The sequence below is a fragment of the Dromaius novaehollandiae genome, chromosome 2 (genome assembly GCF_036370855.1).
Source record: "Dromaius novaehollandiae isolate bDroNov1 chromosome 2, bDroNov1.hap1, whole genome shotgun sequence".
NCBI lineage: Eukaryota > Metazoa > Chordata > Aves > Casuariiformes > Dromaiidae > Dromaius > Dromaius novaehollandiae.
Window position 1 is genome coordinate 99,116,425 of NC_088099.1, and position 22,302 is coordinate 99,138,726.

At 39.7% G+C, this 22,302-nt stretch overlaps 1 protein-coding gene across 1 annotated transcript; it reads left to right on the forward strand.

The window, feature by feature from the left end:
- The first annotated feature begins 4,085 nt into the window (after positions 1-4,085).
- MYLIP (myosin regulatory light chain interacting protein) lies at positions 4,086-21,833 on the forward strand. The gene is made up of 7 exons (XM_026113390.2): positions 4,086-4,390; positions 5,549-5,739; positions 16,260-16,445; positions 17,216-17,413; positions 17,746-17,910; positions 19,732-20,149; positions 20,466-21,833. The coding sequence occupies exons 1-7, from the start codon at positions 4,304-4,306 to the stop codon at positions 20,553-20,555; spliced, it is 1,335 nt and encodes a 444-aa protein (XP_025969175.1). The 5' UTR covers positions 4,086-4,303; the 3' UTR covers positions 20,556-21,833.
- The last annotated feature ends 469 nt before the right edge of the window (positions 21,834-22,302 follow it).

Consider the following 22,302-nt stretch of genomic DNA (forward strand, 5'->3'; position numbering starts at 1 on the left):
AGTTGGTAGATCACCACTCATGTGAGTGATGTGCATTTGCAGCATGACCAGCAGCCTTGACAGTGACAAGAAGGAAGCTAGACACTCTGGTTGTGTTCATGCACAAAGCAATTTTACCCAAGCCGGAGATGCTAGAAGAGACTGACTACAATCATGTGATCCTACTCAGTTTCATTTCAAGTCATCTTACAATGCATTTGGGCAGAGCTTCTCCATGGTTGCTTGTTGCTGCTATGGAACACAGAGACAGCGAGTGAAAACACAGAGAAAAAAGGAAGGGAGAATGAAAGTAATAATGGCATGGTGGTATGCTTTCCAGTGCTTTTCTCTGAGGATCTATATTTATTTAAAACAACCTAATGTCTTTTATTTAGGCCAAACTGAATGACAAAGACAATAAATCAGAAGAGAAAAAGAGCCTATGCAAGGTACAAGAATGGGGAAACAGAAGGCCAAGGTCTGATTAATATCCTCATCCTGGTTCTGATTATTATGTAAACCAGAATTACAATTAAAAATACATATATAGATCTATACAGCAAACATACCATGCTTCATCACGCAGCCATTCACTCTAATGGCATAGCACGCAACCAGCACTGAGAAATCAGTAGGTGTCTGGCCTCCCTAGAGAAGGGCGGGCTGCTGTTTCATATGGGGCTGCAGAAGCTGACAAGGTGTCTGGGTTATTCGTCTTCCTCACAGTCTGTACAGCACACCTTTGACACCAAGAGCTGCGATAATATAGCTGTTGCACACATGCCTTTAATGTGACTGCCACCAATGGACAATAAAACAAATAATGAGAAACACAGGTCTAGGTAAGTCGATTTTTTTGACAGGAGTTGAACATTTTCTACCATACTACCCTACAGCACAGTATTCTGTAACAATAAAGTATCCTGAATCTGACAGGAGTTGATATCATGGGTAACAAGCAACATAAGAAAGACTAAAGGACCTTGGAGAAAATCTAGCATAAGCATCTGGGTAATGAGATCACAACTACACTACTGGATTCCTTGCAAGACGGGGAATATCATGGCAATGGTTTGGGGACAAATACTTGAGGAACTGGGGAAACAAATATCTGTCCAAGGAAAGGCATTTGCCTTTATTGGAAACAAGGGTAAATATTGCCAGGTTAGAGTCTATCTATATAAATTTAGAAGTGTGCAACTTTTTCTTTTCCTCCTCTCCAAACAACTGGAGTTTTAACAGGGTTTATATTCAGATGTCAGGCAAGGAGGCACTACAACTAATACTTGCTATGTGAAGCAGGATGTGACCCAAAATGAGCCTTTTAGAAGGATTACATCAAGCAAAAATAATTGACAAGGACTAGGCAAGGAACTTTAAATATATTTAATGTAAATAAGGTGAATTACTTAGGCACAGATTGACACAATAGCAAAAGATTGGCCCATCACAGAGATATTACTGTCATATAGGATATAGTGTTTCATGACATGCAGCACTGAGAAGAGATGTTGATAAACAATATTCTTTTACAATACACAAAGAGTGAACATCCATGCTCATGAGCAGCTTGACAATGTACCTCACTGAGTGTTGTTGATGTATCAGAGAGGCCAGGCAGGAGACTGCAAGAGGTTTCAGTTATTTCTCTCAGACAGAGGCCAAAGGGTTGCAATGGACACTTGTCGCAAGAGCTGTCTGCTGGGTGCTAATGCAAGACTTGATCCTTTACTCTCTCCTATACAGCATGCATAAAATATCACAGAAAGACTGCGAAATGGAAGGTATTTCTGTGACAGCAGTGTCCAGATGACACCCTTGAAAACAAATGCTTGTTTTACACAGGGCTTAATTAATCTATGCAATTTACTGCCACAAGCTATTTTTGTGGCTTAGGGCTTAGCAGGTTTCAAAGCGGGATAACACTTTTACAGACATAATAAGAACACCTTCATTTACATTAAGTCAGATAAAAAGAAAACACGTAAAGGATATTAATATACAGAGAGAAAAGTGAGCTCTCTCTGTGACAAGAACCATCTGTTTTTGTTTGTGTGGACAATAACTAGCACAAGATGAACTGATTTCTAGTATACAAATAACAGATAAATAATAGTAAAAAGTAATCTATCACATATAAGGCAGCCTTAACTGTTTGGTGCTAGAGAAAACATGAGTATTTCATCTCACAATTATATAAAGATTTCTTGCACATTCCTCTGAAACATCTGATCTAAGCTACTGTCAGAAAGAGGATATCAGAATACCTATGGTCTGAGTTGTCATGGCAGTTTTTGTGTTTCTTCTTCATAACAACTCTATGGCTCCTTGGATTATGACAGAAATACAGAAATCACACAAAATGCTGTAACAATGCAGTGTCAATATCTGAATATAGACAAGTAAAAATAAATAAAATACCAACCATCTTATTTCCTGCATCCACTCTAACAGAAGCTGAGGAGAAAGTGGAGAATACAGGGTTTCTTTTTCCCATGCTCAAATATTTTGTAATTTTTTTTTTTAGTGGCTAGCCTCCTCATCACTGAGTCCTTCCCAAAGAGTTTTTTTTCCATAAAATCATGGAGTTAATGTAATTTTGCAATTTCATTCATTCTACTTCCATGTTATTTATCTTTTCCTGTCCTTCACTCTATGAGTCTCATCTTTTTGGACTGTTCACTCAAAACAGTGTGGACCTGGACATGAAAATCTGAGCTGGTAAACGTTCAGGTGAAATGCAGCACCACTCAGATTTGACATCACATGCCTCTTCTTTGCCTACTACCACTCTGTCTTATTCACAACCGAGCTGCCTCCTAGTTCACATGAGCAAAACAGATCCGGATCTATCTGCCCTTCCCCAGACAGTCACATACTGCACTTGCAGAGTACTTAGGAGAATGGGCATCTGTTCTGAGAGTTTATTTAAAACAAACAAAAAATACTAACAACGCCTGACAAGTGCAGCAGAAATACGCAAACAGAAGCAAATGATTCATACATGTGGGGACAAGCTGATGCTCAGCCTCGTGGTGACATTGTGCTGGTGCTGTGGTCAGTACTTCTTCCTATTACCTTCCATAGCATTTTCAGATCCCCATTTTCCTCTCCCAGTTCTTCCCCTGACAGCCTGCTTGTTCCTCCTCGCTCTTCATGGCCCAGTTCTTCTCCAATCTGTGCTTCTTTTGGGGAACCTCCATAGCGTGCGTGCATTTGTATTTATTCCTCCAACACACCAATTTTTATTGTTAGAGCAGCGACAGGCTATTTTAGTTTACGTACCTTGTGCCAGTTTGTCAAACACTTTTACAAACTCATGTGGTGCCAGTGCTCTTCCTCCGGCCAGAAGACACCTACGTGCCTCGCACCTTCTGAGCTAGGTGGCTCTAAAAGCTCCACCATCCTCTAGCATGACGGCACATGGAGGCTGCTGCATCACTGGGCCCGTTCCTAAAACTTACGCGTTTCCAGAGCTGTACACGCGGCACAACAAAAGGTCAGATCAAGGCCAAAGAGGAGAGAGATCATTAATCGAAGCATTATTTTTGCCTCACAAAACCAAGAGCGTCTGCAAAGTCTAGAAATGAGGCGTTAAAACATTTGGTTTTCTCATAGCTCACGGTCACCACCCTGAAACTTAACTCCGCAGCAGCGAGCCCGGGGGTTCGGTCCCCACCTTCCCCTGGGAGAAGGGGGCTCGCAGCGATTTACCACGGCGCAACGCGCGGGGGAAAAGCTCCCGCCTGCGCGGGCCACGGGCGGCGAAGGTAACCGCACACAGCAGGGCGGTCGCGCAGCGCGAGAAATGCCGTTGAGCGCGAGAAATGCCGTTGAGCGCGGAGCGGAGCGCGGAGCGCGGCCCCGGGCGGTCGGAGCGCAGCGCAGCGCGGAGCCCGGAGCGCGCAGCCCGGAGCAGCCCGCCTTGCCGGCAGGGAACGCCACGGAGCAACGTCAGCACCCCCACCCCTCCTCGGCTGCGGACGGTTTCAAGTGACCGCGGCTCTGATTGGTGGGGGCTGCGGCCCGCAGAGATGAGCGACGCCTTCTGATTGGCCCGCAGGTGCCGGTCGGCGGTGGGGGGGGGGGGGAGACTATATAAGACGGGAGCGTGCCCGGTGGAGCACTAGGCGAGCGGGACCAGCGGGGTGTTGTGGGGCGCTGTCCAGGCGTGGGCGGGCGGCGTAGGCGGGCGAGGCAGCGGCGGCGGCCAGGGACGCGTGCGTACCTCAGCCTGTAGCGGCAGCTGCGCTTCCCAGCCGGCGGCAGCGGCAGAAGCCGCCCCGGGTGTCCGTGGGAGCGGCGGCGCTGGCCGGCCCCAGCCATGCTGTGCTATGTGACCAGGCCGGACGCGGTGGTGATGGAGGTGGAGGTAGAGGCGAAAGCCAACGGCGAAGACTGCCTCAACCAGGTGAGGGGCCGCGCTGCCCTGCGCTGTCCTCCCCCCGCCGTTGCCGCCGCCTTTCTCCCTCGGTGCCTGCCAGGGGCGCGAGCCCACCAGAGGGGGGGATGGTTGCGGAGGGAGGGGGGGAGGGCGAGCAGACCGTTGGGCGCCGCAGACGGTTGGTGCCTGACAGAAGCGCACGAGGCCGTGGGGGGGAGGGGGGGCGCACGGCCCCTCGCGAGTCGGGGGAGGGGGGACACGAGCTCGTCTGCTCGTAGCCGTTGAGGGCGGTGATGGCGTGAGGGAGGGAGTGTAACCCTGCGCAGGGGCGTCCGCAGGGATGGGGGCGGGGAGGCAGCGGGAGCTGCAGCTGCAGCCTCTCCGTTTTGTGGGTTTTTTTCCTCTCTCCATGTTGGATGCAGAGGTTGCTGCATCCCCCGCCTCGGGGCTCCCCGGCCCGGCGATTGCCCTTCTGCCTCCACCTTGACGGCGCGTGTGGAAAAGGTGGAGGAGGGAAGGCCTCGGCCTTATTGCTGCAGCCTGGGTGCCTGTTTTCCCTGTTCTGGGGCGGGGAAGGAGCACGAGTGGGACCCACCTGGCCGGGGTGACAGCTCCAGGGCGGTGCCGACCCCCCGCTAGATATCGGCCGTATAGCCTCCTTGGGGCCCTAGTAGCTGAGGCTGTTGCCCAGGTGTCTTCGCTCCTCGGTCGCCTCCTTTCTGACGTGACGGCGGCTGCTGCTGTAGGATGCATGAGACAGCCAAACATAGCTGCCCAGTCTGTTGGTGGCATCTGAATAAAACTTGTGGGCTGTACCTTGTTTCCCCTTCTTCCCTAGAAAGTGCTGTTGGCCGTGCTGTTAAATTACAGATATTCTTCTCTTTTGGAAATCAAATGATCCTCTTAAGTGCTTGTCTGGGTGAGGCAGGGGTAACTGAACATACCTAGAAATTCATGTGGTTTTCAGCCAGTAGAGAAATGCGCAGTTTATTTTTAGTATGTTTATATGCCATTTTGAGCACAGCTTATTTTAAATCTGAATCCTTAAATAATCTTTTGTATGAATGTGCTTACAGCAGGAGTTATTTGTGTTTTAAGTGCGTGTGCAGTCTGAAACAGTATTTGATTCAGATATTTTTGGTCTAGTCATATTGCAGATTCATTATACAGGACCTCTTTTTTCAGGTTTGCAGAAGACTGGGAATTATAGAAGTTGATTATTTTGGACTGCAGTTCACTGGTAGCAAAGGGGAAAATCTGTGGCTCAATTTGAGAAACAGGATCTCCCAGCAGATGGATGGTTTAGCCCCTTATCGATTGAAATTACGGGTCAAGTTCTTTGTAGAGCCACATCTTATCTTACAAGAACAGACAAGGTGAGCTAAAGGTGATTGTAAGTAAAGCTATATTTCTTGCATCTTCTGGTAATCTTAGGTTGACTTTTCTGGGTAGTTGTTTCAAGATCCCAGTGGTGTTTAAGAGGAGTATTACTCATTTTTTAAAAAAAATGGATAAAACTTGTAATATTACAAGTATAGCGTCGCTAACGGCAAGCAATAAGAATGTAGTTAATTCCATGAAAACTTAGTGCTGCAAGTGGGGGAAACAAAGCTATCAAGCTATTGGTAACAAGTTACTCATGGTATTTGCATGTCCGATAGTAACCCCTGTTCAGTGGTGTTACTGTGGGTCGTTCTAAACCATTGGTACAAAAAGGCAGGAAACAATTCCTCCCACACTGCATAAACTTGCTGAATTCCTTTTTGTCTAGTATCATATTACAGTAACTTTCAAACAGCTACAGGCCTTTTGAGGCTACAAAAGAAACAGCTGTTTTGCTTCTTCTGTGGCCAGTCATCCTACCTAAATTGTTATACTGTTATCCAGTCTTAACAATTAGCTTTCTAAGATTAGTAGGAAGCATTTGCTTTTACTGCATGGGTCTGATTACTACATGGATCACAACTGGATTCTCTTTAAAGAATGCTGAATGCTTTTATTTTTAATACTGACCTTTCAACTTATTTTTCACCAGTTTTAGATAATGCAATAAATATAAATGGGGCAAACTGTGTATAGAGGGTATCACCACATCGCATTTCCACTATTTACTTATATTTGGTACTTTCAGAATTAAGATAATTGATATGACAAGGTGGTTCTGTACATAATATTTGGCTAATGAATTTGTCCAGAGGCTGACAGCTTGATTTGATGCATATTTCATAGAAATTAGGTTTTGAGTTAGGAGCATGCATATATCTTGTTTTCTATTTTTTTGAAGTCTTATGTGCAGGGGAAGGGGTTTGGGGAACAGTGATTTCAGTTTTGAAGACTGAAGTTTTCAGAATGCTATGGAATATACTGTAGTTGTCCCTCGTCCCACATAATAGCTTTAGTTGTGCAAATACATTTTAACAAATGTCCGTTTTGATATACCTTACTTCAGGAAAAATATATTTTAACATCCATGTCTTGTCTTTATGGGCTCTTTCTGAGTGTTTTCTTTAAAGAAATTTGTTGCTGCCTTATTTAAATACTCTCACTGAGAAAAAGTGTAAAAACAAATACCAGAGGGATTTTATGTACAACAAAAGGAGCGATCTCATGCTCAGTGAGGCAGAAGAGATTACCTCGAGCATCTTGGACATGTCTCGACACACACAGACCAAATCAGGGTGAATCTGAGAAAGCCTAAAGCTGATATGATTGGCATCCTGTTATCTTTGCCAAATGTTTTCTAGACTTTACTAGATTTTGCAGACACCTATGTTCCTACCTTCAACATAGTCAATGCAAAAATTGGCATGTTCAGGAGGTTAATAGAGAGCTTGAACTGCTGAAACATACTGTAAGGGCCTATAAGACAGGTTCAGAAGCTGGAACAGAGGTTGCATATGCACAAAAATAGCAAGTACTTCTCAACTCTAAAGATGACTTTAAGAGGTTGTGGGTGGGGTGAATTTTCCTCAAGAATTATGTAAGGATTTTCCAGAATTAATTTTTAACATTTTTTAAAGTGACTGAGCCATGGTCATCAGAAGAGATCTATTAAAGTTCTGTTTTGGAAATAATTACATAAAATTTTGGAGGTCAACATGTGTTAAATATTAATTTTAATGCCACACTGTGTCTTAGAGGAATGTTCCTGAGGCTTCAGCTAAGCTGTATCATACTTAAGTCTACATCCTGAGTATTCTCGGTAAAAGAGTTCAAGTTGTAAAATAGCTTGCATTAGCTGCCATCTTTTAGTTGTACATGTTTTAGTGGTCCACATGTAAGGACCTGGAATTCCATAGTGCGTGTGGTTAATGTGTACTTCTGGAGTGTTGACACAGTTTAATTCAGTAAGCTTGCCATTTTTATCCCACTCAGATTTGCATGAGGGCATAAATACATACTTTATTGTGCTTTAATGCTTAGTTTGCATGTAAGCTTGTGTGAGATTGAGGGGAAGACAAAAGCTTGTCAAACCTGTCATTAAGTCAACAGCTGTATCCTGCAAGGATTAGCTATATGGTTATGGCTAACACCTTTTTTCTTATCTTTACTGACAAAGTCAGTGTACTGGATGAGAAAGACAGTGATAGTATAGTATCCTTGCTTTCTTTTTAGCCCCTAGGTTGACAACTGATGTTTTTTCTGTAGTGCTACTGGTATTAAGTGGTTGAGTTCTAATTTCATGTGTGTGAAGAAGGCTGAGGAAGTCTCCCAGGTCTTTACATACTGTCTCTGAGGCTGGTAACTAATCTCATCTTGATGCAAGTGTGTGTACCAGTCACAGCACTGCACTTTTCTTTGTAAATTAGGTACATGGTAAGTGGTTTGTGAACCTAGAAAGTTGCAAGTAATTGTAAATCATTATCTTGATATAGTTTACCATGATTAGTGTGTGTTGTGACTGAGATTTTCTCAGGTGCTTTATATATACTTTGAAAGCATTGGCAGCCACAGTTCTCTACTACTTCATTGAAGAGATCTTTGTCTTACTCTTCAGCTTAAGCCTGAGTCTTAAATTTGTTTGTAGCATTTTAATGTTTAGGTTTCTACATATTGTGTAAAAAGCTGATCTGGCTATTAAACACCAAACTCCACTCCTATTAGCTGTAATCAGTGTGCATTCCAGTGGAAGATAGCAACCTCATTCATTTTTAATCCTTTTTATGCAAGAGAGCCTTCTCACTAGTGAATGCTGATGCAGAGCAGAGTCTAACTATATCTTTGACCACCATGGTAACAAACCACCTTCACTGGATGCTTTGTGAGTGGAAAAACTGTATGAAAGTCCTGTGCTTACTAGACTTTCTTTTAGAGTTAAAATTGTTTTTATTTCCAGTGTTATTTGGAACCCAATGTTTATTTTCTATCTAAATCTCTGTTGCTAAATTTGGCCAGATTTTGTAGTTTAGAATTGTTTTCAATGGAATGAAAATGCTTTAGTGCAAGAATAGGTACTCACATTTAATATGCTGCTGTCACCTCAAGTTTCAGCAGTAAATCTGAAAGGTGAAGTGTGCTTGCTTAGAAGAGTTTGAATAACTTTATTATATGTTTTTTGAATGGTAAACTGCATTGGTTTGGAAAAGACTGACAGCTTGTTTTTGCCTAAAATACAGGTGATGTTCCTAGACCTAAATCGTAAGCTCTAGCTTATGGCATGATCACTTTCACTGTTTTCAGTGTTACCTGTATTTCTTGATAGGTAATGTAACAGATGTTTAAACGGTAACAAGCAGTTTATTCATCAGACTGATTCAAAGTTGCCAGATGGTGGTTGTGCCAAACTTCATGAACCATTGAATTAGTGAGGAGTTGGTAATGATTCTGTGATTTATAAGAATTTGTTAGAAGGCGTTTGGAGGAAGAAAACTTGCTTTAAACTGTGGTCCAGAAAGGCTGTGGAAGACTTGAGAAATCATTTTGCTTATACTCAACTTGTTAAACACTGTTTTAATTAAAGCGGGGTGTGGCTCTTTGTGCTTGTTTAGTTCGCTTTAGCCGAGGCTATGCGGCTCCCTACTGGTTAAGTGATAACAATGTAACTTTAGGTCATTGACTGAGAGTAACCTCTGACTAATAGCTACTAGGTATGTCTGACGAATCAGCGACTGCTGCACTGGAACATGGCCCAGGAGCTGAAGAAATTCAACTCCTGATTGGTCTGCAACTCTGTCTCGAGGCAGAAAGTTCTTCTTTTATGGTTAAAAGGTTTCTTTGTGAAACTTGAAGCACAGAAGTCTTGAAACTTGCATCCACCTCAACAATGAAAGTGTTTGCGGAGCTGTACAAAGGGCAAATTGCACTAAAAGATCTTCTAGAAGAACAATGCTTTACTTAAGCCTTGCATAATAAAGTCAACATTTTAGAGATCACAAAGTGGATAATTTTTTGAGCAGCATCAAGATTTGCTCTGACTTATTCACAAACTTTAAAAGGGGCAAAGTTGTCTGGCATAGCATGACTGAAAATCAAATACTCATATGTAAGCTGTGATGACTCAATATAAGCTGCCAGATTCTAACATGTCACATAATCTTGTGAGACATTGTTTAAAATAGCTTTATTTTGCCAAGCTTGAGATAATGTTGTTTTGATAATGTTTTTTTGGAAGCTGTTAAAAGCTGTGTGCTACTCGCAGGTATTTTAACTACAAAGTACATTGGTTTTGCAGTGTTATCCAGTTGTAGTGATTAACTACTACTTGCAGTGATTAACTACTTAATGTTAAGAATTGTCTAGGAAAACTGTTTTGAGCAGTTAGATACATATAGTAGTAGAGAACAAGAAGAGCACCCCATGTCTTATAGCCTTGGCTTCCAGTGCAGCAATGTCATAGTATTCTTTACAGTGCAAGAAAACTGCTGTAGTAGACACCAGTGTTAGGTTTATGGATCTGTTTGTCTAAATAAGAGTTGAACTGCAGTTGATATCCTTTCACCTACTCTGAGAGCAAAAAGGGGTGAAGGTGCTGAGACACATAATAGTAACTGTGCATGTCTATGGTTTTGCTTTTTCATATTGAGCTTTTAAAAAATGGAAGCATATTCTATTGCTATGAGATCTTGATCATCAGTGTATTTTACAATTATGCCTCTTGATCCCTTGAGAATATAGGGAGTTGTATGTTACTTTGAAAAACAACTTTAGCTTGTGGTGAAGAATGTCATACAGCAAAGAACAGGCAGTTCCTTGGGATGTATACTAAGACCCCTGCCAGTAGTCTGGTGAGAGGATGTGTGCTCTTGGCTATGTTTCTTGGGTTTTGCCATATTGTCAACAGGCAGCTAAGTTTAGAACTTAAAGGTTTGAATGTAGTCTTATCCCTATTTTCCGAGTTTTCCATTACTTGATTATAAAATGCTGTGTGAGGAACAAAGTTTTCAGTGCAGAACTTTGCATCCTAATCCTAATTATCCTAAGATAATTGTCTTAATTTTTATGAAAGAGATGTATTTTGTATCCTGTACATATTACATAACTAAATCTAGAAAGGAAGTGCTTTCACCCAACTGAATTGGCAATAGATTGTTTTAATGTAGTTGCCTCATACAAGAAATTTCATTGCAGCTACTGCAATAGTGATAGTGTTCTTGGTAGAAATAGCAATCAGTATTCAAAGCCTGCATAAATCACCTCTGAGGAAGGGAAGGAATGATGTGATACGTAGGTTTGACTAGCTTTGGTTTTGTAGGTGTAGTTTTTGTAAGATGGATCATCTGCAGAAATGGCTCCTTGCAGCTTCCCCTACAGCATTTGTGTTTAAATCATTTGTGTGTCTGTGTAACTAAAATACATTAAGCATCAGTGTACACTTGCTTTTAATGGGTGATTTAATGTGCAAATAGAACTTGAATTGTATGGAAAGTACTAGGACAATATTAAGGAGACAAAATAGATATAAAGTTACTAGTTTAACTAGTGTTTGATTAAAAACATGTGAGCCTGTTAGAATTCTAAAATGTGTTTTCTTCCTTTGAAAAGGAAAAATATCTATCTGGGCAGTGGCTAACTAGAAGTAAGAGTGGGAAACTTGATACTTTGGCTTCTAATCAGTTTTTCTATGCACTGTTTTGAGATACTGTCATATATCAATGGCTTTCCCTGTCAGATACTCCTAGTAAACAAAGGCTATTTTGAGTATTCTAGTACAGTATAAGATGGGATGCATATATGGAACTCAAAGGAAATGTTGGATCCTTGAACATACAGGAATATTTTGCTAGCATGAGGATCGGGGGAGGAACTAATGCTATTTTAGGTTAGTATAGGCTTTCTTTTGTATTAATGCTGTCATGTATAGATCTCAAGATACCAGCCCTTGGGAAGGCATAAGTGACTGTTCATCATCACCTTGGAAAGTTCTGCTCATTCTTAGAGCTGCCACTAATTGTTTGATGTCTAGCAGATGTTCAGATGGCTGTGAGCCACAGCAGTCTGCTATCAGTAATGTTCTGGGTTGTGAAGACTTGTTTTATGGAGATTTAAAACTGAAGCAGAACTTTGACAAAAGTAGTAATAAAGCTGCACAATGTGTGAATAGAATATTGGGGTGGTTTAGAAACATTCTTTATCTGACTTATTTCTCAAATTTCTAGCCTGTTATAAATATTAATGTTTCTTATATAACTGAAGCAATGAATATGCTGCAGATGCAAAAAGGTATGATTTGATTAATTTCTTATACAGTTTCTGAGCCTAAGGTATTTTACCAGCAGTGTTGGAAATTTAACCTTTAGAGGACTTCAGGTTTTGATGAACTGCTGTGAAATTATTTCTTGAGTTGGTGGTACTTTTAATTGTGGTTTTGAGTTCACTGTTTTAAAAGTCACCAGATAAAACATTAAACATAAAATACTGATACTAAAATAATTTCCAGAAAAATTGAGTAATCTTTTACTGTAGAACCTGAGTATCACTCTAAAAGGGAGAAGCTTTAACAATTCTTTTCATCTTATCTAACAATTCCTCGACAGAGAGAAGGGATGCTGCATTAAGTGCTACTAATTTCAGTAAAATCTGTGCTTAAGTCACAATTTAATTTACAAAAGCTTGCATAAATTCTTTCTGGTAGTTAATATCTGTAATACGAGCAAGTTTTCCACAGTTCTCTTGGGCCCTTTAGACTGTGTAAAATTAAGAGTTTGGAGGCAGTTATCCTTCTAATGCTTTTGTTTTGCTTGACGGTGTTCAGCAATAAAAGCACATTCTTGTCTTTAAGGATCAAAAGAGCTTTTTGCTTTTGTAAATGTTTGCTGTTTTTATAAACACAGTCTGGCTGGTGTCATGCTTTTGAACCTTGAAGTAATGATTTTACAACATGCAGTAAAGTGTTTTTTTTGGAGAAATGTGATCTTAAAGGCTGGATGGACAGGCAGCACCAACCAAATCAGTTTTTCAATTGTATGAAATCTTTGAATCCATTAGTTATCCTTCAGTTTTGGGGTTCTTTCCTCTAAGGCATTTCAGGGCTAAAAATGAAAATCGGCAGTGAATTTGCTACCTGAACTTTGGCTCAGGGCACCTGCTGTAGCAGTATGGAGGAAGAAACTGCTTTCATTCAAAACTAATTTCACTGGCATTCCCTACATTAACTAGTTTCTGTCCTGTTATGAATGCAGTTTAGATGACAGGCTAGGTCCAGCAATGTATTTTTTTAGCTGCAAACTAATGACTTGGGAGATAGGTTTTTGCATATCCATATTTTTTGTCTTGTATCTTCTCTGACTTAAGGAATGGTCAGACAGTTTGCCATGGGGTAAGCCAGGATATGAACTTGTATAGCTTTAGTTACTTTACAGTAACTGCCCCTTATACCTGGCATGCTTTTCTCCTCTCTGTCAGAAAAATGTAAAGTAACTTAGCATCTCGCAGAGAGGCTTCCATATATAGGTATGAGCCTGTTATGGGGTGCTACTGCAGATTAGCTTATGTGATGCTATTTCACATTATACTTAAACTTCTTTCCCTATGCTGTTACTGGCATGTTACTTCTACTTTAGTTGCTTCTGTAGTGCATCTATATTTGCAGGAGCAATCTCTTTTGTTTTTCTGCTCCCCTGCTGATGTCAATAAGGTCCTCCCAGCAAAGGGAGAAGACTGACTTTTTCCTGTGTAGTCAGTGCTGTCATATGCACAAAGTAAGCAAACTGAAGATGCAACCATTCTGGTGTTGTAGTTGCAAATGTAACATAGGTGTCAGCTGATAAGAACAAAGTTGTCAAATGTTTCTTTGAAATACTGTAAGTGTAATTAGTACATACTTCCAATTACTTAAACTTGTTCTGATATTAAGAGGATCAGAAGTGTATGAATAGCTTTATTTTGTGAAATATTGATCAGAATTAAGGAAATGGCTACTACTTTTATTTTGGCCATAGGTTTTTAGTAGTTAAATACTTCATTGATCTCAAAACTGTGTTGGTTAATAAGCATACAGAAGCTGGATGTGGTCTGTGGACAACACAGTTGTAACACTGTGTCCAAATAGGGGTTTTATTTGTCCCATTGGAGCACCATGGATGTATTATTTCTCGATCCATCCTGTCTGGTAAATTTGTATGGTTCTGCACTGTGAAAATTCTTATGTTATCATTAGTTCAAGGAAGTCTGTACTTCACAGTAAGGAACAAAAAAATGCTCAAAAACTTCCTATGAGAAGTAGAGATGAACTGAAATCATTCTATGGGCTGGATCTTGTCCAGGACCCATATCATGTTTAATATTCTTTCTCTAGACTATTTGAAATTGCAAGGCCATTAAATATTGTTCTCGGTCCAATTATATGATGACTTGTTTATAAATTTAGGGAGACTTTTGGGGCCCCATAAGGGATGTATACTACCTATCCACTTCAAGAGACCCCACCTATGCCCTTCTGTGGCCCAAGCTACATAAACTGTGAATTTGCAGGGTAGGAGAGAGGGATTGGAGGAGAGGTTTGGAATCTGCTCTAAAAGGAGCCTAAACAAGGAATAATGTGCTAACAGTGGAGATACCTGTGCTGTTTGAAGTGTTTTTCCTTGCACCACCTAAATCTGTGTCCTAGACAGAGTGGGGAAGTTAGCTTCTCCCAGTTGCCCTATTAGCACTGCAGAAGTGTAGATCCATGTCTGGGTAGGTGTGAGTGGTGGAATTAGAACACTTGTGGCAACTTCAGACACTCTTGTGTGCCTCAGACTGGTTGCGAAGGGAGGTGTTGGACTGTGGAGCTGTGACTATTGTTGCAGGAAATGGATTGCAGGGCAGTTTATGGGATGATATTTCACAGAATCACAGAATGGTCAAGGTTGGAAGGGACCTCTGGAAAATATCTAGTCCAATGCCCCTTCCTCAAGCAGGGTCACCTAGAGCCTGTTGCACAGGATCGCATTCAGATGGGTTTTGAATATCTGCAGAGAAGGAGACTCCAACCTCTCTGGGCAACCTGTTGCAGTGCTGTGTCACCCTCACAGTAAAGAAGTTTTTCCTCATATCAGTTGGAACTTCCTGTTTGTGCCTATTGCCTCTTATCCTGTCACTGGGCACCACTGAAAATAATCTGGCCCCACCCTCTTGACACTTTCCCTTAAGATATTTGTATACATTGATAAGATCCCCTCTCAGTCTTCTCTTCTCCAGGCTGAAGAGTTCCAGCTCTCAGCCTTTCCTCAAGAGAGATGCTCCAGGCCCCTAATCATCTTTATAGCCCTATGCTGGAGTCTCTCCGGTAGTTCCATGTCTCTCTTGTACTGGGGAGCCCAGAATTGGACATAGTATTCCAGATGTTTATTAATAGCTATTCAATCTCTTTTCTGCTTTCAGAAGGTTTAGGTATCAGGCTGTCTTTTATTTGGGCTCATATTTTCTTAGCTGCAGCATTTGCTGTAGTAGAACTAAGAATGAATCCAGCAATTCTGCAAGTTATAGAATTTCGGAGTTCTTAAAAAGTAGGCCTATATGCTTGTACAAGGGAACTGTAGCAGATTAATATAAAAGAAGAGTTGCATAAGATATTGTCCAGATTTGCTGTTGGAATGAAAACTAATCACTTGCCAGCCTCTTCAACCTCTAGTGAGGAGTGATTCAGCATAGTTTTTTCAAATGTAAGTAAAATGCAACTGTCTCATTACTGTGGAAGTGAAGAAATATTTCTGCTTGTACTAGGCCTGACTTATTGAAAGATTGTTTCCCAATGATACACGCTGCCTCTGCGTCTGGTTTCCATACATGTGTTGAATCTTAAGAACAAATGCTGAAAATTATATTATCTATAATTTATATCATATGATATATTATATAATTCACTTTAGGGAACATAAGGATGAATTTATAGAAGTTGAGGTAGGCTATGGGGGAATTAACAGGCTGCTGTTAGTGTTGGTGGAAAACTTGGTTTTGTCTAATTAACAAATGGACCTGTTAGATAATTAAGAGTAGCTTTGTGAATTTTTCAGCTAATTGGCAAATCTGCTATGATCCCAAGTGTAAAGGTTAAAGTCATTGAGCCTAAAATAGCAAATGGTCTGATAAATATCCTTACAAAATAGACATTTTATTTTTGTATTTTATTCCACAGTGCCTTTTCAGGTGTTTCAAGTTTTTCCTGTTGATCATGTTGCTGGCCAATGCACCATCTCCCCTTTGATTGTGGTAGCACAGCTATTTCAACTCTTTATAGAAGTAGTTTCTCATGTTGAATGCTAGAATTGAATATACTGTTATATATTAGTGTTTTTTAGACACTATCTTCAGTTGTATCCTAATTTTTAACTTAGTGAATAAGAAGATGGAGGCCCTTTTTTCCTCTTATGCCAGACTATTTCTCTGCTTGGAATATTCATTGCAAATTTTTGATTACCAAACTAAAGGCTACCATTTTAACATCTTGAGTAAGCAAACATATCTGCTTCTGTTGCAGGCATATGTTTTTCTTGCATATAAAAGAAGATCTTTTGGCTGGTAATCTTCAGTGTTCTTCAGAGCATGCAATTGAACTTAGTGCATTGTTGGCACAGATGAAGTTTGGAGATTATAACCAAAACACTGCCAAGTACAGCTATGAAGAGTTGTGTGCAAAAGAGCTGACCACTACCATTTTGGAGAGGTAAAAAGGGTGCAATGATAGAACACCATTTGTAGAGGCCAAAGGTTTAAACTTTTGCTGTATAAATTGCTGATGCCATAGCATAGCTTACCGTTGTGGGAAAAAGTAAAAATTTTATACTTTGATCTCCAAAGCTGTGTGACCTAAATATTTTAATTAACATTCTGATTTCAGTTCGTTTTAAGCTCAGATGTGAGTATTTTTTGAGGCAAAAGCTAGTGAACTAGTACTTGGAAAATAGAGGTATCTAAATCTTTGGAGTAGGGTAATGTGCATTGTTGGCAATTAGTAGGTAATCAAATTGCAAGCATGTCTTAGACCTACATTTGTGAAATAAAATAACAAGAATTTATTTGGCTTAGTGTCCTCGTACTGAGAAGTAAACAGGTTTCCCTAAGCATCTTCATAGCTCAATTCCTGAATGTCAAGAAGATGATTTCAGTATGTCATGCTTTCTGGTGGATTCTTTCTGTAGTTATAAATTTGGCTGTTCAGGTAAATATTTGGGGGGAGGGAGTAGTTGGAAACCCTTGATTCCATGTAGCTTTTATAATTACTAAGCAAATGCATAGTATTATCACTTGAACATTCTTAGAATGTTTTGGTAGTTTTCTTTCCAGTCTATGACTGGAAATATATAGCCAAATAGGTCAGGAGGGTTTAAAAAATCTGTTTAACTAGGTCATCTGAAACCCATGTTATAACAAGGTGGTGACAATAATGGTGCTTCCTTGAGTTATTTCTCCTGTCCTTAATCTTTTTATCAACAGCATTACTGCAAAGCACAAGGAACTAGAAGGTCTAAGTCAAGCTTCTGCTGAATACCAGGTTCTACAGATTGTGTCAACACTGGAGAACTATGGGGTAGAGTGGCACTCAGTAAGAGATAGTGAAGGACAAAAACTCCTCATTGGTGTTGGACCTGAAGGCATCTCCATCTGTAAAGATGACTTCAGTCCTATCAACAGGTATGTGTTTTGGAACAGCTTTTATCTTCTGTTCTTTGGAAGTATTGGGAATGCATCTAGCTTTTACATAGACAAAACTGCTCTATGAATCACTGAAAGGAGGTATCAGAATGCAGGATCCAAGGACACTACCTGCTTATAATCAAGAATACAGCTGGTGTTTAAATACTTGTGGTTTTTATATATGTATTTTGAGGTAACATCTTCAACCTAGCATTACAGACCACAATCAGAGGTCATTGTAACTTCTGATAAACCTGCGCTGTAGTAGATTGTGGAAAATGCCTTTATTTTTAAATGCAAAATAACCTTGCTTTATTTTACTTTTTTAGGATTGCTTACCCTGTTGTTCAAATGGCAACCCAGTCTGGGAAGAATGTGTATCTGACTGTTACCAAGGAGTCTGGTAATAGTGTAGTTCTTTTGTTTAAGATGATCAGTACAAGGGCAGCGAGTGGACTTTACAGAGCAATTACAGAGACGCATGCATTTTACAGGTTAGTATTGCCACTAGAGTAAACTGTTGCTCCTCTTCAGTATTTTAAGTACTGAAGTACTCAGTCAGCATTTTGACTGCACTCTAGAAATTCTCTGCAAAATATCATTGTGCCTTTGCAGCTTTTACTTTCTTAAGCCCAGCAGCTGAGCAAGTTCTTGCTGCTTTCAGTTCTGCAGGGTGGGAGTACAAGGCAAGCAAGATTTTTTTTCTGCAGCATACTACTATAAGTAACAGTATTTCAGAGTATAAACTTTACTGCTTTCTTTGACGCTTCATAAACAATGCATATGTACTTTTTGTCCCTGTGCATAAGTAAGGATGAGAGCAGAGAAGTAGGAGAAAGTTCATGAACTTTGTAAAATATGTAGGCATAGCTCATGGGCAGGTACTCCTTGTTTATCCTTTACCTGGCTCCTCCTGTTATCAAAAGTTTTCTGTATACCACCTTTCCATCCTGTTTATTTGAAGCTCGCTAAAACTCTTGTATCCTTGCTCACCTGCCCAGAATTTTTTATGGCAGGAACTGATCATTGTGTTCATCTGTATTTTGTTGTTACTCAAGGCATAGGTGCTATACTTATTGCCTGATGACTGATTTTTTTTTTTAAGCCCCTTCTCACTCCCATTGTGAGGTCCAACGCTATTCAGAAGAGCTCACTTAAGTGTCTTTGACACATTGGTGTTTTATCTTCTTTATCTTCTTGCTGAAATTAACTTCTCAAGTTAATTAATCAAGTTCAGTTAATACTTTGTAAGAGAAGAATTGGGCTTCAGCATAGGGAAGTACATATACTAAGCAAAGACCTGCCCAGTTTCTTAAAATTAGAAGATTTTAATACAGTTACAGCAATTAATATCAATCAGGTAACCTTTCTAACTACTGTAGCTAATCATGAATATTCTGCTTATATTCTGTGAGGCTGATGTTAAGTATGACTTGTTTTGCTCTGTAATTGTAAGCTCTTATAGTTTTACTTTGCACCCATTTTTTCCAGGCAAATCAAAGCATTAAATAACTTCTAGCTAGTTCTAACTTCTTGATCTTTGTCTCTGCTTGTAATTTCTGCTGTCCTTCACATCTTCTGATTTTAGTTTAAGCAGAACTTTAGCTAAGCAATAGCACTGGGCCATCTGCTTTGCTAGGCCACAGTTCTTGTGTTCTCTGTTCATGCTGTCTTTCCTACATTGTCTAGAGAAGTGGTATGCCTTCCTTAGGCTTCTGCAGGTTTAGCAATATCAGAGATATGTGATAAACATGCCTAGGCTACCTGAAGCACTCGGTGGCAAACAGAACTGTTTAGTGGTCTAAACTGCATTCACACTGGTTCCCTTTGGATGATACAGCACTAGTACTTAGTGGAAGTTTGGTTAAAGACATTACTTGAGACTAAGCTAAAACATTTTGAAAGCCTGTCTAGAGAAAGAGGTGTTATACTAAAGTCTACTAACTGGATTCCATTAATGAAGCACCCAGAGATTACCATGTAAAAGAAGTGTTGTCAAGCTGGACTGTGGACTAAGCAAGTGTTGTCTGATTATGTTAGCAGAATGCCTTAAGTCCCTTCCATAGGATTGTGCCTCCATTTTGCCAGACACTTCACAATATATGTCATAAAATAACTGTCACTTTCTTGCATTTTTAAAATACTTTTCAGAGTAGGGCTGTCACAAAAACAACATTGTAGAGCTTAAATATTATCTCAGATGGCTATTTTTTGCTTTCTTGATATCAGTACTATTACATCAACTTTGGGAACAAATTAGTGTAGAGATAGCTTTAGTATTAACTAACCAAGTTTGCATTTGTCTTGTTTTATAGGTGTGACACTGTCACTAGTGCTGTCATGATGCAGTATAGTCGAGACTTAAAGGGCCACCTAGCATCTCTGTTCCTGAATGAAAACATTAATCTTGGAAAAAAGTATGTCTTTGACATCAAAAGAACATCAAAAGAAGTTTATGATCATGCAAGGCGAGCTCTTTATAATGCTGGCATTGTGGATCTTGTTTCAAGAAGTGACCAAACCCCACCAAATTCCCCACTTAAGTCTTCAGAAAGCATGAACTGTGACAATTGTGAGGGTCTCAGCTGCCAACAAACAAAAGCCCTGCAAGAGAAGTTACGAAAGCTTAAAGAGTCTATGCTCTGTATGGTGTGTTGTGAAGAAGAAATAAATTCAACCTTTTGCCCCTGTGGCCACACAGTATGCTGCAAGACCTGTGCTGCCCAGTTGCAGGTAATTGCAATTCATTAAGATGTGAGTTAGCAAATTAGTGGAAGGATTTTTTTTTTACAAAAATAGACCTGGAATTGTATTTACATTGATATTCTAGTAAAATTGATTTGCAGTAAGCTGTAATTCCAAAGAACATTCTGTTTAGGTGATGACTTTGAAAGACAAGCCTTAACTATGCGTATAAATATAAACTTGCAGTGAAAGTAAGAATTAGAATTGTAGTGTAAATGTAAGGAAGTCTCTAATAATTTATGATCAAGGTAGAGATTCTCAAAATATGAAGTAAACTAATTTCCTAATGTGTTTTTCTTTCCAGTCATGTCCTGTTTGCAGATCTCGTGTAGAGCATGTCCAGCATGTGTACTTGCCAACCCATACCAGTCTTCTCAATCTGACAGTGATATGATCTACGTATACACTTTAAACTCATCATGTACTTTCTAAACTGCACGAATATGAATTGCAACCATTGATTGTGAAGATGGCAATCACTCTGGCACCAATCTGCAATCAAAAGCAAAAATACTACATGTCTGAGCATAACTATTTTGTTCAGCATGCCCAGGAAGATGGTTTGGGACATCTTTTGAGAGCAAACTGTAAACAATTCATGTTACTTAAAAGGAGAATGATGCATAAGTTTGTAGCATGGCAGTGTTGCCAAAAAGCTAGGTAACCCTGGAGAAATATGGTGTACGCATATTGATATACCCAGCAAGAGCAATGCAGCCTTTAGTTTTACACTCTTTAAATTCCTTTTACTACAGTCACTCTGATTATTTTAATAGTAAAATTAGGTTTTACAAATAGCAGTTTAGTATGGTTCATAGTTTCTGCTTTTAATAAACTGTTTTAAAGGAGAGAACTTCTAAAAATCAGTTTTTAAACTAAAAAAAGCTTTCATCAAGCAGCTGCATTTAATTCAGAATTCTATTAAATAGAAAATTATAGTATAGCTTTGGAAGTGTAGAACAAATTTGTTGATTCCTTAAATGTTGCAAGCAGGTTAGGAAAGTCCCCTGGTAGTGATAGCCCATGGAGACGAGACGTTGTGGGACTTCATTTGCAGCTTGCAGTGGGGAAGCTCTTCCCAGGTTTCCCACATCCAACTCTAATGGTGGTCTAGGGTGCTGCAGTCAGCTGCCCTTTAAGCTGGCTCTATTTTTGGAGGCTGATTTTCAATTACTAAACATTGGTTTCTAAAATAGGGTTTGTGTATACTTTTAAATGCTTTCTTGAGTTAACTTCTTTATTGGATAGGTTCTTTCCACTAAAATCTTTTTATTCTCCACCCCATATTTGGGCATTTTGGATTCTGGTTTCCTAGTACATTCTCCAGGATACAGAGGGAACTAGGGGACCATGTTTGGGTGCAATACTAGCTTAATCTAAGCTAGAAAAGTACACTGTCACTTTACTGAGATTTTCTGACTATACTTTTCATATTGCCTTAATGTAGCAGTAATGTGTGTTTATGCATTTGTTTCTTTGCACAGACATTTTGTCAAAATATTAAAGCTCTACTTTTTTATGACACATTAGCATATAAACCTTACTCTAAGAGGGTATTTATTTTTTCACTTTGTAAAGAAAATTTTGTTTCCTCATGGAGCAAGAGCTTTGTCCTATATCGTAGACAACTTCTGTCTTTTTATATTCAGATGAATAAATGACTTCAAAAATCTGTCTTGCATTATCAGTAAGTTTTAGTTTTGATGGAAGACTACTGCCCTGAGACAATACTGACCTGCAAGTACAGTAGGTTATGTATTTTCATATTTACAGTCTGAATGTTGTGGGTTGTCCTGTGTTAAGAGGGAATAGTTCTCAGGTGCATGCAAATTATGAAGGAGAGAAGAAAACTTGCATGGTAGCAATCTTCAGGCTTTATAGTTTAAAATAACTGATATTTCAACTGTAAAATAGCTGTCAATTAACTTTGTGGTGAACTTTTCTATAATAAATTCCCCCAAATAAAAAAAGAGACTCTGCGAGAGAAAGAAGAATGCAGGCTGAGTTAAAAAAAAAAAAAAAAAAAAGTTTCAGCTGCCATATCTAAGGTAACTTCTTAATTACAGACATTAAAATGGCTTTAATTTTGACTGAAACTATTCATCTGATTTAATCTTTAACTTCTGACTGTTTTCATGTTC

Bases quoted from the DNA above. Each gene is read 5' to 3' on its own strand.
- MYLIP (XM_026113390.2), top strand. From the start codon at position 4,304: ATGCTGTGCTATGTGACCAGGCCGGACGCGGTGGTGATGGAGGTGGAG. The intron at 4,391-5,548 runs GTGAGGGGCCGC...CTCTTTTTTCAG, and splicing joins GCGAAGACTGCCTCAACCAG to GTTTGCAGAAGACTGGGAAT. The intron at 17,911-19,731 runs GTTAGTATTGCC...CTTGTTTTATAG, and splicing joins GAGACGCATGCATTTTACAG to GTGTGACACTGTCACTAGTG.